Source organism: Mus caroli, chromosome 8 (genome assembly GCF_900094665.2).
Source record: "Mus caroli chromosome 8, CAROLI_EIJ_v1.1, whole genome shotgun sequence".
NCBI lineage: Eukaryota > Metazoa > Chordata > Mammalia > Rodentia > Muridae > Mus > Mus caroli.
The window spans coordinates 102454846-102471053 of record NC_034577.1 but is presented as its reverse complement, the minus strand read 5'-3'; the positions used below and the strand labels follow the sequence as shown (position 1 = coordinate 102471053).

General features: G+C 49.0%; 1 protein-coding gene across 1 annotated transcript in view; it reads left to right on the top strand.

Annotated features, from left to right (window-relative positions):
- The window catches only part of Fa2h (fatty acid 2-hydroxylase), a 52198-nt gene that overhangs the window by 25820 nt on the left and 10170 nt on the right, over nt 1-16208 (top strand). Inside the window, exons 2-4 of the mRNA XM_021170240.2 lie at nt 5055-5147; nt 15231-15373; nt 15919-16025. Of these exons, the coding sequence (XP_021025899.1) occupies nt 5055-5147; nt 15231-15373; nt 15919-16025 (343 nt within the window). The remainder of the gene's footprint in view (nt 1-5054; nt 5148-15230; nt 15374-15918; nt 16026-16208) is intronic.

The following is a 16208-nucleotide window of genomic DNA, read 5'->3' as shown; positions in this document are numbered from 1 at the left end:
CCCTCACATGGATCCTACGAGAATGTGCTTGCTTGTCAAGTATTGTGCTAATAATGCCTGTGATTTCAGCAACTAGGAGGCTAAGGCAAAGAGATGGTGAATTCAAGTCCCACCTGAACGTCATAGCAAGATCCTGTCTCAGTTACCTTTCCCCTAAATAAGAAAGCTGTCACTAGACATAAGTGGAAAGGGACACCCGCTGTCAAGTCACACTCATTAGCTCTTGTGTTAATCCTTCTTGGGAAAGCCAATGTAAGTGTGACTACAGAATTACTCACCGTCCTCCCCAATGCTAAAAGTGGTCCGACCTGAAGACACCAACCAGAACAGTCTTCTTAGCGTTGGGATTCTCCGTTGGTTTATAAAGTTCCCTTGGCTTCCTTCCAGGAAGAGAGTCTTAAATGCATTGTGGAAGTTTCCAAAAAAAAAAAAAGTTTAGAGATTTTTAGAGTTAGAGCTGTACCCTGTTTCCCTGGGGTGACCTTTGCACACTTCTGATTCATGGATAGTGCTTGCTTGTGGAATGCAGGGGTGAGCCCAACCTGAATACAAAATAAATACTGCCTGGAAAACAGGATCCAGACCTATGTGTGTGTTGTGTGTGACAGCCGCTGCCAGTGGGTCTCAGTTCCTGGAACACCGCCCCCCAGGCCCCCCGCAGGAGTTGGGCCAGGAGAATCTCACTTGGAGGGTCTTCTGTCTACATATAGAAAAGGTTTTCTAGACCCTCTGGGGTCTCACAGCTAGTCTTAAGAAAATCAATGATAAAAGACACATTGGGAGGTTGGGGGGCGGGGGGCATGTCCAACCCAGAATGTTCCTGCTATAGGTGATGTCAGTGTGTGGCTGGCTCCAGCTCTCCTTGAAGTCACTTTCCATCGGATGCCTGTTAAGTCTTGTGATACTACCCCGGGCCTCTGACGGAGAAGGGTGCTGTCCCATTTGGCCTCCCAGGGAGTACTTTGTTTATGTGGTCACTCCAGGAATTGTTGAAAGCGTACCACTCAGGACACTTCCGCCTGATGGCCTCCAGGCCTCGAGCTTTGATTAGGCTGGGTCAGCAGAAGAGGGGAAAAAAGGGCAGGAAGAGCTCATGCCCTACACCGTCTCCATGTGTCTCTTCTCCTCATCCTTCATGGATGTCAGCTCTCACTCGGGGTCGGTCCACGACTCAAAAGAACTCTCTGGAAAGAACCACTGGCCACTTCATACTGGCACGCGAGCGGCTGAGTCACACTTCCCTGTAAGAACATGTTCTGTTTCCTGGGTCTTAGGAGGAACAGGGCCCCAGAGCAGCTGTCCCTCACTTCTCACAATTAAGAGAGAGTACGTTCTGAACTGAACAAAACCCTAATGGTTTTGTTTCCATTTGTAGCTGTCATTTCAGTGAAAGTGAACTTTCAATAATTTTTCAAGTAGAGCCTTAGAATTGGTTCAAAGTGTGATAAATATTTTTGTAAAGATTTATTTATTTGTTTGCTTGTTTATTTTATGAATATGAGTACACTATAGCAGAGCCATCATGTGGTTGCTGGGAATTTGAATGCAGGATCTCTGCTCACTCCAGTCGGCCCCACTCACTCCAGTTTGCCTGCTTGCCAGCCTAAAGATTTATTTATTACTATATCTAAGCACACTGTAGCTGTCTTCAGACGCACCAGAAGAGGGCGTCAAATCTCGTTACGGGTGGTTGTGAGCCACCATGTGGTTGCTGGGACTTGAACTCAGGACCTTCAGAAGAGCAGTCAGTGCTCTTAACCACAGAGCCATCTCCCCAGCCCCGATAAATACTTTTAAAATATTTGGTTTCCACTATTAATATAAAGTTGCCAACTGCCCTTCTCTAGAAGATGCCTTTTGTACTGTAAACCTGTATTTCCTACGTATTTAAAGTTGCCAACTGCCCTTCTCTAGAAGATGCCTTTTGTACTGTAAACCTGTATTTCCTACGTATTTGGCATTGAATCTTCTCGTTTGTGCAGTGGCACTGATAGTTACCTTTAAAAAGTACTTTTATTTGCGGGGGAAAATGCTGGTCTTCAATACATGTGGGAATCCTAAAGAAGTAGGCTCTAATGCCAGTGAAGGAAAGGACTTGAGAGAGAGAGAGAGAGAGAGAGAGAGAGAGAGAGAGAGAGAGGAAGTTTCCTTCTTCCATGGCTTTATATAGGCTGTCTGCAGAAGGTGTGGTGCAGATTATAAAGGTTTACCCTCCCACTTCAAAAGCTCTGGATCCCAGGTGTTTCTTCCTGCAGAGATTGGGATTAGAAGTGGGTCTTCCTCCTTCAGATGAGTTTTTCACTCTTCCCTTCCGTTTACAGTTTTTACTCTGGTGATTTATTGTCTCCCGCTATCCCCAACAGTGCCAGGGAGTGGCTCCTGGGCTCCACCTTGGCTCCTTCATCCCAGATAACCTTCCTCTTGGGCACCATGGCAGTACCAGGTGCCATGACAAACCTGTCACGGAGCGGCCACCACTGCACAAACTGCTGTGACCTACCAAGGGAGCCGTGGGAGACCAGGAGGGCAAATGATTTAATTAAGAGAGAGAAAAAAAAAAAAAAAAAACCTCACAGTTGTGCCGGGTCATTTTGGCTTTTAGTGAATTCCAGATGTAGTCAAGTTGGCAACCATGAATAGCCATCACAGGAGTAAGCAGAAGGAACGCTGTCTAGGAAAGAGGGGCCTTGAAAATAGCACAGTGGCCAAAGCCCTCAGGAGTATTTTGAAACTAAAATATAACTGTAAGGCCATGTATGGTGGCTCACACCTGTAATCCTAGTGCTAAGGTAGGCACCAATAGATTTTGGTTAGCCTGGGCTACCAAGTAAGTTCCAGGCCAGCCTGAGCTAGAATGAGACTCTGAAAGGAAAAAACAAAACAAAACAAAAACAAAAACAAACAAACAACCAGAAAGGAACAAGAAAGATAGTTGAATTGCTAACAGACCAGAAAAAAGAAGATTGCCCAGAATCCTTAGGGAGTGTCCATGTATAATGTGCTATAAAATCTCCCTTCCTGGACCTCAAGAGAGTGTAAGATGCTTTGTTTAAAAAGAAAACCACAAAGGGCTGGAGAGATGGCTCAGTGGTTAAGAGTGCACACAGCTCTTGGCAGAGGCCGTGGGTTTGGTTCCCAGCTCACAACCGCCTGTGATTCCAGGTCCAGGGGATCTGACACCCTCATCTGCCCTTGTGTGCACATACCCACACACATAATTAAAAATGAAACAACCTAGCCAGGCATGGTGGCGCACGCCTTTAATCCCAGCATTCGGGAGGCAGAGGCAGGCGGAGGACAGCCTGGTCTACAAAGTGAGTTCCAGGACATTCAGGGCTACACAGAGAAACCCTGTCTCGAAAAAATAAACAACAACAACAAAAAAAAAAAAAAAACAAAAAAAGAAACAACCTTACTAAGATGGTAGTAGAGCATGCCTTTAATCCGGGCACTCAGGAGGCAGTGACAGGTAGATCTCTGTGAGTTCGGGGCCTACCTAGTCTACATAGTGAGTTCCAGGACAGCCAGAATTACATAGAGAAACCTTGTCTCAATAATCAAACCAAACCAACCAAACAAATAAAAAAACTAAATAATAATAATAATAATAATGGTTCAGGTTTGGAAGCTGTGTATACATATCTATTATCCCAGCGTAGAAGAGGCTGAGATAGGAGGGTGGTAGTTTTAAGACCAGCCTGGGATATAAAACAATTAAAAATACACACACAGATATATATTTTAAGAAGCAGGTATTACGCTGAGAACCCAAAGATGCAAAACTACAGAAACGTCGTGTCGTATCTGGGTTTTCCCCAGAAAATGCCAGCATGATCACCATCACCATCAAGCTGTCTTTTTTTTTTTAAAGATTTATTTATTTATTATATGTAAGTACACTGTAGCTGTCTTCAGACACTCCAGAAGAAGGCATCAGATTTCATTACAGATGGTTGTGAGCCACCATGTGGTTGCTGGGATTTGAACTCAGGACCTTCTGAAAAGCAGTCAGTGCTCTTAACCACTGAGCCATCTCGCCAGCCCCAAGCTGTCTTAGGAAAGAAAAATGTAAGCACAGTAGCAAACCCCGGTGCTGCTGAGCCTGGTGGTGCACACCTGTGATCCCAGTTCTGGGGAGGCTGACATGGAGGATGAGTTTGAGATCCATCTGGGCTGCGTAGTGAGTTTAAGGATCATCTGGGCTATATACACTGTCTCGGGGAGAAGAAAAAAAGACACCCCAGCTGCCTGCTCAAACCTCCTGAGCTTCTTGCTGGCTTCCCAGAGCTGCTAGGCTTGTGGTTGTTTGGGAGCACGGGGACTCAGGGAGGTCCCACTGGCAAGGTCTGTCCCTGCCCTTGCTACAGGGAAGCCTAGCCTGTGTTTTACTTCCGCGCAAATCTGCGTTCTCTGGCCTCACCCCACGTGATGGTCGGAGCTAGCTGAAGCTGTGCGATTTTCCCCAGCACATTCCATTTCCTTCTGGCTCTGCCTCTTTGCTAGTTTAACTTAACCTTGAGCCCAGTTGGACACACCTCAGCTAGTTCTGTCCCACATGTGACCCCAGACTAACTGGGATAGCTGGAGGACCTGGCTCCCAGCAGCCTTCCTTTCCTGAGATCACATGGACCAGCCTGTGATCCACACAATCCACTGAGCAACCAAGCAGGAAGGGAGGGAAGGAGGGACATCCTCAGGTGTGGCACAATGAGCCCCACCAGGTGCCCTCAGTGCCTCTCTGGGACTTGGTTTGCCTGGCACCTGCCAGCTCTCTCACCCCTCGGCTCTCTCACTTCCTTATAGTCAACTTGCTCTCCCAGATCTTTCTGTGTCTTTCAATTTTGTTTTGTAAGGGAGAGGCACAAAGAATAATGACACCCACGCCAGTGTCTCTGATCGCAAAAGTTCTTGATGTGCTTGATTTCCACCCACCAAGTCCCACCCATGGGTTTTTTCCCCCCATTCCCAGCTCTTTGACTGGAGGCGCTTAGGGGCTCTATTCTCTCCCTCCCTCTCCCCCCCCCCATGAGTGATTTTGTATCTTCTCTTTTCAGGATCCCACAGAGAATGGTGCTGTAGCCTCTGCAGAGACTCAGAAGACAGACCCTGCTCTTGAGCCACAGTTCAAAGTGGTGGACTGGGACAAGGTAGCTGGCACAGGACACTGGGGATGACTGGGGTTGCAGGGGGTGGGGATAGAAGCCGTGGTGTGTGCATGCCCAGGGAAGATGAAGAAGAGACACTGGTGCTTGAGATGCCCAAGTGTGACCTGGGGCAGCAAACCAAACTGCAGATGTCGGGGCTGGGGTGGGGTGGGGAGAGGGGTTGCTGGTGGGAAGCTGGGGTAAATGGTACATGAGATCTCTGCAAGAAACTCACCCTAAATAACCTGGGATAAGATAGGTCTCCCATCAGGAACCTTAAAGCTAGAAAGGGGACAGTAACAGGGTCGACATACCCACCCTGACCAGTGTATATGACAAGTCTGCTCCTGGCACCTATGGTCACTCAGGAGAGTCCCCTGTGGATAAAGAATCCTGGTACCTGCAAATGTTATGTGCCAGATAGGGGCATGGAAAGTGAAGGTGTATGCAGAGTCTTAAACGTTGTTTGTAGACCAGAGACCATGCAGATCCTAGTTGCTGTGAGGTGAGGTCTGGAAGAGGAGGGGAGGTGGGGCAGGGGGCTCCCTACAGAGAGTACAGAAAAGCAGCAAGGCTCCAAGGGATTTGGATGAGAACTAAGCTCAGATGTTAGAAATAACGTCCCTCCATCTGAGATCACGGCACTACCCCAATGTTGTCGTCTCTTGGAATAGATATGAGTGCACGAATACTTCCAAGGGCCTGGCCTATGTGCTCTCTGCCCGCAGCAGACACCAGAGGCACGGAAACACATAGGACAGTTATCCCTCCCTCCTCGACCCAGTCATGACAACAGGAGGAGGTGCAGGTAGCATTCTGGGGAATACAGGCAATCAGAGAAGGGACATGGGTCTCCAAGGCACTTCTGACAGCTGGTTGTTTGCCGGGCCCCTTTGACTGGGACTCTCAAGTCTGTGACCCCAGGGCTTAGAGATGCCCTGTCTGTAAGAGCTCCCATGACAAAAAGGTGGTGCATCCAGCTTGAGAAGCTGAGAGATTATTCCATGCCCCTACCCCCTGCAAGAGCCATGGGACCGAGAAGAAAATAAACCACCAAGAGGAAGGGCTTGCCCAAGTCACATGGAAGACCTTTCATGTTTCCAGAAAGAACCCTCTTCTGGTTCCCATTCCTGGAGGGGCCATAATTACTCTCATCGCTGGCACAGGGCTTGGGCAATGGCCAAGGCAGAGACTAGAGGAGAGGGGTGCTTAGTATACACGGCCTTCTCTAGTGACATGGGGGATTTAGGATTGCTCTGCAGATGGCTGGAACAAATGAGGAGCCAAGGACATTGACAACAAGAGACAGAACTTTGTCCTGGAACAGAAGGGCCTTTAATGAGGACAAGGGTTTGGGACAAGACCTGGAAGGAGCTGGCCTGTCCTCATTCAGGGCTGTGAGTACGCAAGAGGAAGGTACTATAGGCACAAGTGAGATTAGCTTAGGGAGAACACTGTAAGAGAGCTCACTGGGGCTACATCAGTGTGGCAGCCTACGCAATATCTCACACACAAATTGCTGTGGCTTACAAGTTGGGAACAGGACACACACACACTTTACCCCCTGCTCTGGAGAGGTTCCCCCCCCCACACACCATGGCTTTTCTGAGCTCTGGTTCAAGGCTGACCCTCAGTCACCATTATATGAGGCAAGGGGAAGATCTAGTTTACCAGCGCTTTATTCCACCATTACTTGCAAAATGAGGAAGAAGGAAAACTATACAGAGAGGAAAAGGGTGACATCCCCTAGTCCACTCCCAGCCTAGCACCTGGCAAACCAGACAGCTGGGCCTTACTCAGCCCCCCCCGACCCCCACCTCTTTCTCAACTGAGAGAAAGGGACTAAGAATGACCTATAAGAAGGGGTCCATACTACTCTAGAAGGAACAACCTTCCACGTGAGTCCCCTTACTGCTTTCCCCGCCCCAGCCCATGCACCCTGGCAAAGCCATCTGAGTGCCATGCTTCCTAGGTGGAGTAAAGAGTTCTCTGGCCTCCCCTCTCCTCCTTTTCTGCCCTCCCTCTCCGTTCTTTTTTTTCTTTTCTTTTCTTTTCTTTTCTTTTCTTTTCTTTTCTCTTCTCTTCTCTTCTCTTCTTTTCTTTTCTTTTTCTCTTCTCTTCTCAAGAGTCATCCTTCTGTCTCACCACCCAAGCCCTCTCCAGCTCTTTGGGAAGGAAGAGACCAGGAGCCATCAGCTCTGTTTCTGACCCGGTCAGGGTGGGGATCAAGATGGGTTGATTTTAAGAAGCTATGGAAAGACACCAACAAGGCAGTGGCTTTGTCTCCGCCACAGAGGGCCTGCAGGCCAGGGGCAAGTTTTTTCGAGGGGAGGATTCCTTTGCTATATATTTGTGGGAAACCCTCTGGGCTGCCAAGGAAGGGAGCCATGGGCTGCCAGGGTCCAGCTTTCCCAGCCCTAAAAGTGGGGGAGCCAAGTGGGCCAGGCTGGAAGGACTAAGGGGGAACTAAGCTGACTGTGCTGAGTTGGGAGTAGAAGAATCTGGAAAGAGCAAAAAAAGCAAGAGACTCTGGTGCCGCACCGTAGGAGGCGAGGTCCGTCTGACTTTCAGGCTCTGTGTGGAATTTTACCAGAATGATCTAGATTACCTCTTGAATCTCTCAGCTGAGTAGGACTCAGGCTTCCTTAGGAGGTAAAAATACAAGACGGCAACTCCTTCCCACACCCAGACCTTCCCATGCCCCAATGTCTTCTAGACCCCAGCTGGCCTGGAACCACAGTTCCTCGTCACTTTTGACTCCTGGGGACACCTTCCTTCAGCCTGCCTCCTCTTTAGGCCACGTACTGTGTTCTTTTCAGAGCCCTCCCTGGTTAGCCTCCTATCCCCATTGCATATTGGAAGGCAATGGGGTGCCAGCCTCCCAGCAAAAAGGTAGAGCAGATGGGAATTAAGGGGTCTGCTGAAGCACCCCCGCCAGGAACCCCAGACAACTGATGCCTATCAGATTAGCACAGCTTGGGGTGGCTGTCTTTCTTTTTGAGACACACTATCACTACGTACCCTTGGCTGGCCCAGAGCTTTCTGTGTAGCCCAGGCTAAAGTCACAGAGATCCACCTGCTGCTGGCTCTGCCTCCCCGAGTACTCAGAGTAAAGGTGTGTGCCATTATGCCTGACTGAAATAACAATTTTGCTGCTGTGTGTGTACTTGAGCCAAGCATTTTCCACGAATTGTCTATAATTTAGCTTGCTAACTTTAACTTGTTAACAATGTCAGGAGCCATCCACGAGTGGTGACAGACCTGTCTTTAATTCCAACACTTGGGAGGCAGAAGGACTTAGATCTCTGAGTTCAAGGCCAGCCTGGTCTACAAAATGAATTCCCGAATGGCCAAGGCTACACAGAGAAATCCCAGCAAAACCAAACAAACCAAACAAAACCAGCCAACCAAATAACAAGCAAACAAATCAAACGCCAGGAACCAAAGCATATGTCGTGTGAAGTAGAGCCAAAGTCTCCTGCCACTGTTACTTGGCCAGCAGCTAAGCACCCTTGCTGGTGTGTTAACCACAGATGAGCCATAGGTAAGCAACCCAGACAGCAGCTTAGCCACAGGTTGATCGCCTGGCTGGTCATACCTAGTGAGCCCATTTCTCTGTAATGCGTGGCATGTCTCTTGAAATCCCTTCACCTCTCCTCTGGCCCAAAGCGAGTCTCCCCGAACCCTGTAACTGCGAGAGGGGACTACAGAAAGGAAGGGCAAAGCCAAACAGCTTCTGGAGGTATCTACAAAGTGCCACATATTCCTCCTTATCCTGCCTCAAGTTAAGCCAGATTCCAGCAGCATCTGCTTCCCTCATCTTGGCAAGGCTGTCAGTGTACATAGGCTACCCTTTCCCCTGAAGAGACAGGTAGAAAATCATCCAGTCAGGTGTATCACCAATCAAAATGCATCGGTCCATCTGGGGAGATAGCTAAACCATACAAGCATGAAGACCTGAGTTCAAGTCCCAGCACCTACACCTGTGCCTCTGTAATCTCGGCACTGGAGAGAGGTAGACAGGCCAATCCTTATGAGCCAGCCAGTCTAGCCAATCCGTGAACTCCAAGTTCAGTGAGAGACTGTCTGAGAAGAAATAAGTAAATAAATGAATGGATGAATGAATGAATAATATGAAGACACCTAAGGTCTACCTCTGGCTTCCACACATGTATGCATTTCTGCTCATACACATGTGCATGCACCGACACATACAAGCACACATGAGCACCTTTCTGCATACAACCTAGACAGTGCAGTGGTCAGTGCCTCCAAGTTCCTCCCCTGACCTCATGACCATATACATAACCGTTAATATCAGGAGTTCCTAGGGTCTGCAGAGCTGCCAAAGTGCTGATGTTGTCCAGATGGGCTCTGTTCTTTGGAGGGTCTAACATAAGTCAACAAGGACCATGGCAAACCCACACCTATGAAATGATAAAAAAAAAAAAAAAAAAAAAACCCAGACTGTGAGCTCTAGGTTGGCTCTCTTCTGGGCACTCTGCCGACCCCCCAGACTTCATATATCCTGAGTGGAGAGACACAGAGCACCCGAGGAGAAGTCAGGTGATCCAGAGCTTCCCCGGTGGTCTTGAGTTTGTCCCTCCTCTCCTGCTCAGGAGAGGTCTCCACCAGTCCTGGCAGAACCACAGCCAACTGGCCTAATGCTGCAGCTAACTCTAGACACTGCTGCAGAATCCCCACGGCTCTGTGCTAGGGAATTCACAGCTGAGAGCCCCTGATTTCACTGATCGGTGGTCTAGGTCTCCAGGTGCCAAGAGCTCAGGCTCTGAGCTCTGTGCTCAGGGTCAGGTCCAACCCTAGCTCACCTGTAATGTGAGGTTATCACAGTCCCCAGCCATCCATAGATTGAGCCTTATGATAGATAATGAGTATGCAGGGAGACCCCCAGGATGGCTTGTCACTAGGATGTAGAAAAGGTAGCCAGGACTCCTAGGGCGCTTTCTGTCCCTAGGAGTCCCTCCTGACTGGTTTGTTGCTTCCTCTGCCTCCCTGTCTCAGAAGGATGCCCTAGAGTCTGGGGTTTGCTGGACTTTTCCTTAAACAATTACGTGAGCTCAGGGCAGTGGGAGGAGCTACTGGCACCAGGCAGCTGTCATCTCTTGCTCTTGCTCCCCTGGGGAGAAGCTGGTAGGTTCAGGCAGCCCTGGAGGAGTGTCCTGTGTGCTGCCCAGGAGGAAGGGAATCTAGGGAATGAGAGGGAAAGCAGAGGCAGCTCCACCTCACCCTGGCAGCAGGCCCCTCTGCCCACTCTCTGGTTAGCAGGCTGCCCTTTCCTCCTGCTGCATTCCTGGCATAGCCAGGAGCAGCCTCCCCCTTCTTGGCTGGGCAGGAGCAGAGCCATGTTGGGGGAAGGGCACGGGGTACACAGATGCTTGGCCTGGACGCTCACTGACTCGCCTCTGCATCCTAGGCCCGGCCTGTTGCTCAGGTCTATAAACCACCGAAGAAGACCCCAAGCCCAGCGACCTGCCCATTGCAGAGTAGTTTCTGAGCATATCCTCATTTTCATCCACAGCCCTGCACTGAGCACTAGACTTGCCTGTTGTGCACACCAGGTCCCACAGGCTCAAAGTGAGGGAGCCACGGAAGTCTCCAGATGCCTGGGAGCTGGAGGCATGACCCGTGTCCTCTTTTTCCCTCCTTCTCCACCCCCACTCCCCAACCTCCTACAGTGGCCTTAGACCTTTACAGTGTCTTCCCTCTGTTCCCAGAGCCTTAGGCAGAATGGAGTGGGAGAACTAACCCAAGAGAAGATGCTGTCCTTCAGTAAGGAGGACTAGAAGCTGGGAAAAAAAGACAGTATTGCACATAGCAGTTAAACCAGGGCCTAGCACTGGGCAAAGGGAGGGGCTAGCAGCAGGTGAAGGGAGGGGCTAGCAGCAGGTGGAGGGAGGGGCTAGCAGCAGGTGGAGGGAGGACCTAGCACCTGGTGAAGGGAGGACCAAACACTGGGTGAAGGAAGGATCTAGCACCAGGTGAAGGGCTTAGCTCCTGGGAAACTGTTTTGAGGACACAGTAGCACGTGCCTGTAACTTCATCATTTAAGAAGCAGAGGCAGGAAAACTCTCAAATTTGAGGACAGCATTCTCTACATAGAAAAATCCAGGTCCTCCAGGGCTCTGTACATAACAAGATCCTGTCTCAGAAAACACAACCAGGAGCCAGCTCAGCCAATGAAGGCATTTGGTGCCAAGCCTGGCAACCTGAGTTTAGTCTCCAGGACCAATGTAGTGTAGGGAGAAAACCACCCCCCTGGAGACTGTCTTTGACCTGCTAGTGCCCTGTGACACACTCTCATAAGAGCTTGTACACATGCATGCGCACACACGCAAGTAAATGAAATGCAATTCTTAAAAAAAAAATCAAACGGGAGGCAGGGGGAGATGACTCAGTGGTTAAGAGCACTGACTGCTCTTCCACAGGTCCTGAGTTCAATTCCCAGCAACCACATGGTGGCTCACAACCACCTGTAATGGGGATCCAATGCCCTTTTCTGGTGTGTCTGAAGACAGCTATAGTGTCCTTATATACATAAGATAAATAAATAAATCTTTTTAAAAAACAAACAAACAAATATCAAATGAACAAGCTATGGGAGGAGATAAGGAGGTTTTCACTATAGAGTCAACCAACCCAGCATTGCAAGAGCTGGCCTTCTGCGCCTCAATACAGTTACTCTACACATAGGAGAAAGGCTTGCACTTGTGTGCCTGTATGGATGTGCCACTTTACACGCCTGGAATAACGGGACAAAGCCTCTATTGAAAAATGATTGCTGCTGGCCCTTACTGATGAGAGAGGTGTTTATGGGGTTAAGGCAAGGCCTTCAGCCCCCAGAGTTGTGACCCTTCCTGGGCACCAAGGAAGACTACCTCAGCAGTGAGGGGTAAAGACTGCCTGCAGACCACAGGCAGTCTTGGCACTGACTGTAGACAGCAACCTGCTGTGTGTAGAAGGTGTCCGGGACTGCTGGTCTACCTAGATAGGTCAAATGGCAGCAGGACATCAAAGGGCAGACCACCACCACACAGAGAAACCCTGCCTCAAAAACACAAAAACCAAACAAAAAAACTGCTCAAACCATTGCTGGGTAGAGAGAAGAGGCCCACCTGGCCACACCTCTGAATAATAACTATAAGTTTTTAAAGATTTATGTATTATGGATACAGTGTTCTGCCTGCATATACACCTGCATGTCAGAAGAGGGCGCCAGATCTCATTACAGATGGTTGTGAGCCACCATGTGTTTGCTGGGAACTGAACACAGGACCTCTGGAAGAACAGCCAGAGCTCTTAACTGCTGAGCCATCTCTCCAGCCCAGTGTTTGTTTTTTAAATACATGCATTTATTGGGGTGTATATGTGTGCCACAGGACTTGTGTGAAGGTCAAAAGACAAGTTGGGAGAGTCATTCCTCTCCTTCTACCATGTTGGTCCCAGGGATTGACCTCAGCTCCTCAGTGCCTGAACCCACTGAGCCATCTCACTGACCCTCAAAGGTGGTTTTCTTAAAATATCTAAGGCTAAGTTAAATGCACAAGTGAAACTTAGGTGTATGGGTATCAGGAGGAGCATAAAAGATCCAGGGCTCTCATCTGAGACAGGTGTAAAACAAAAGATGCAGGTATCACTCTTAAGACAATAAGTAGAAGGAAGAATTCAGAGACACCACTAAGGATCAATGGAGGTGTTAATGTAACGTGTCTTTAAATAGTTAATGCAGGAAGGGTAAGATGGCTTCTAAGGTAAAGGCTCCTGCTGACAATCTAGCTTGGTAATTTAGGTTCAGCCCCTGGGAATCCACATGGTGGAAGGAAGTTGTCCTCTGACCTCCATAAATCCACTGTGGCGTGCACGCACCCACACACATGTGTATACACACATACAGTATAGATATGTATAAAATTTCTTAAAAGTAAAACACAAAATTATGGCAAATAAGAAGGAAAGGACAGAGGAGATGGGAAACCACAAGAAAGCATAAACCTGAACCAATTTGGGATGGAGAGATGACTCAGAGGTTGCTCCACGAGGGTTAAACCCTAAGGACTTCAGGGTGAGGAACACTATGGGGGACCCAGGTGACTATCCCCTCCTCCAAAGTAAAAAGGCAATTCAACAAGAAGATATACCAGGGCCACCTTACCAGATCAGTGTCACACCTGCAGATGACAGTAATTGCAGTTACCTGTGCAGCCGGGAATGTGGAGAAATGGGTGAATGCCTTAAGCCATGTAAAGTTCTTACAGTCATGGTTGACATAATACATGCTCAGTGAGTGTTGAGGTTGGGGCAAAACCAAGCTCTCATGTGACCTTGGGCAGGCCCTTCTAGGGCAAGGCTCAGCAGGCCACTGCAAGATAAGGAATATGCATGGTCTACCAGAAAGTTCCTCCCAGTTTTTTTTCCTGGTATAAAGTGTGCATGTGTGCATACTTGGAAACCCCAGTTAGACAGAGAAGTCATGAGATCACTGTATCACTGGGCCAAGGCATGATGTTACGGAGCCGGTCAGGAGGAGAGCAGCGAGTGAGGTTTGCACCTCTTGCCCTGGTCACAAACATAAGAGTGACTGGTGGCCTCACCTGCCTGTTCCAGATCTCGCCCGCTCTGGTGGCAACAGTAGAAGAGCTTCAGAGAGGCTGGGAGCAAGCAAGGGCCAGTTCCTGGGAGACCTGCTGGGGCTGAGCCAGCTTTGGCAAGGAGGCCTGTGAAGGGATGAGCAGGCTGGTTTCCCAGACCACTGTGGGTCTCTCTCTCTCTCTCTCTCTCTCTTCTCTCTCTCTCTCTCTTTGTGTGTGTGTGTGTGTGTGTGAGAGAGAGAGAGAGAGAGAAATATGCATAAAAATAAATCTTTAAATTTGAAAAATAAATGGGGTCTCTGATCTTTTCTCTAGGAGTGAGCCTGTGAGTGCTGCTGAGATGTGTATCGTGTGTGTCTGGGGAACAGTTGGTCGGATAGACAAGACGCCAGGTCCTAGACCTGAATGGAGTGTCCTGCTAAGCCTGCAGCATGTTTCTTTCTGTAATCCACAGAGCAGTGTCAAGAAACCACTCTATGACTAGGACCACAGTTATTCTCAGCTCCAGATCTATACCCCGATGCTCTCTGCCGTTACCCTCCCCACCTAGCCAAGTCTTACATGTGACGAACAAATCCCAGATCAGGTTCCAGGTCTCCCTTGCTTACCCTAAATATGGGCATTTGTGCTAGTCCCCTTACCTCTGAATTGTGGCGTCTTTGAATCAGCACTAAAATGTCTGGCTTAATATGCTCCATCCTGCTGAAGACCTTCCACTGGCGCTGTTATCATTCTGTTTTTTTATAGCTGAAGGAACTGGGTTCCAGAAAGTTCATAGTATTTTGTCAGAGTCACACACTGAGTGGTAGAGCCAGGATTTGAACCCAGGGTTGACTCCAGCATCTCTATGCTAAGCACCATGCTGTGTGAAACAACGGTGGTCTTTTACGTACATGTGGAGTGTGAGCCTAGCACATGCATATGTACACTCACAAAAACCAAGGGTTAAGCAACTGATGGAGTGATTACTTCAGTGAATGGATGAGTGAGTTACCGGGGCAACATCAAGAAGAAAGCCAGCACTGGAGGGAAAGGGGCCTCATTCATTTATGATGTGGGCCCTAGCAATGCAGAATATAATGGGTTTTTGTATGTATGGAGTCCAGCATGTGCTCTTAGACATCATTGCCAGGTTTCAGCCTATCTAACTCTTGGTTCAGCCATACTTGACACTGTCTAAGTCATTAGCTGAGCTCTGATGGCAACTCCAGACTCACCCTACCAACCTAGCAACTCCAGTGGGAGAACCTGGCATCTGATGGCTCTTGGCCTGAGCTTGCTTGGTCTGATCTGGATTCCACATCCTGAGGCTGGAAGGGGCAGTATGGTTAGGCATGGAGTTTCCTCTCCGAAAGCCACCGTTGGGGCAGCGGCTCCACACAGACCACACAAGCTGAGATGGTGCTAAGGAACAGCATGCTATAACTAAGGCGTGGAAAACGGTTATCAGAATCCCAAGGTTTCAATTTGTCTCTCACAGGACCTGGTGGACTGGCAGAAACCTCTGCTGTGGCAGGTGGGCCACTTGGGGGAGAAGTATGATGAGTGGGTTCACCAACCGGTGGCCAGGCCCATTCGCCTCTTCCACTCAGACCTCATCGAGGCCTTCTCCAAGACTGTCTGGTGAGCACCATGCAGGGTCTGGAACGGGCCACCCCTCTCCTCTGATAATGCTGGGAAAATATAGAAGCAGGAGCAGTTGAGTCCCTCCTTATAATAAAGGATACTCTGTAAATTACTGGGGAGGGTGGGACAGGCTAGATCCATAATCAATTCCTGCACATGGTTTTATCTCCTATCTGGGTAACATTCTTGCCTGTGCACCTGCTCTTTTCTAAACATCTATGTAGGGTTAGAAGCCTTTCATGCCCATGGAAACAATTTTTCCTGCAATTAGTTCCTTCTGACACAAGAGGTCAGTGTCTATATAGCTGCCCAAGAGTCAGTAACTGTAGTACCCACTCAAGACTCATCTCAAGAGATGGGCAAATGGACTCAGCTTCGCCTCTTTTCCTCTGCTCTTCACACCGTTGTCCCTTTGGACCACAGCTCTCACATTACCTCCCTCCCTCCCTCCATAGTTAAGACGTGCTTCAGGGCAGCTGGATCATGATGTCTCCCCTCCCCTCTCTGTGTATATCTCTCTCACCCCGATGACCCTCCTGCAGGTATAGTGTCCCCCTCATCTGGGTGCCCCTGGTGCTGTACCTCAGCTGGTCCTACTACCGAACCCTCACCCAGGACAACATCCGGCTCTTCGCATCACTCACAAGAGGTAATACCACAACGGGCTTCTCCCTAACTTGTTCCCATGGGTCTTGAAGGCAGGAAACTGTGTTGAGTTTCTATGGGCATAGAAAACCACATCACAAACACTTCAAAGTGCAGCCTAGCACGGAAAAGAGTCATCCTCCCAACCCCGTGGATACAACAGAAACTAAGCAAAATGGTATCCTCA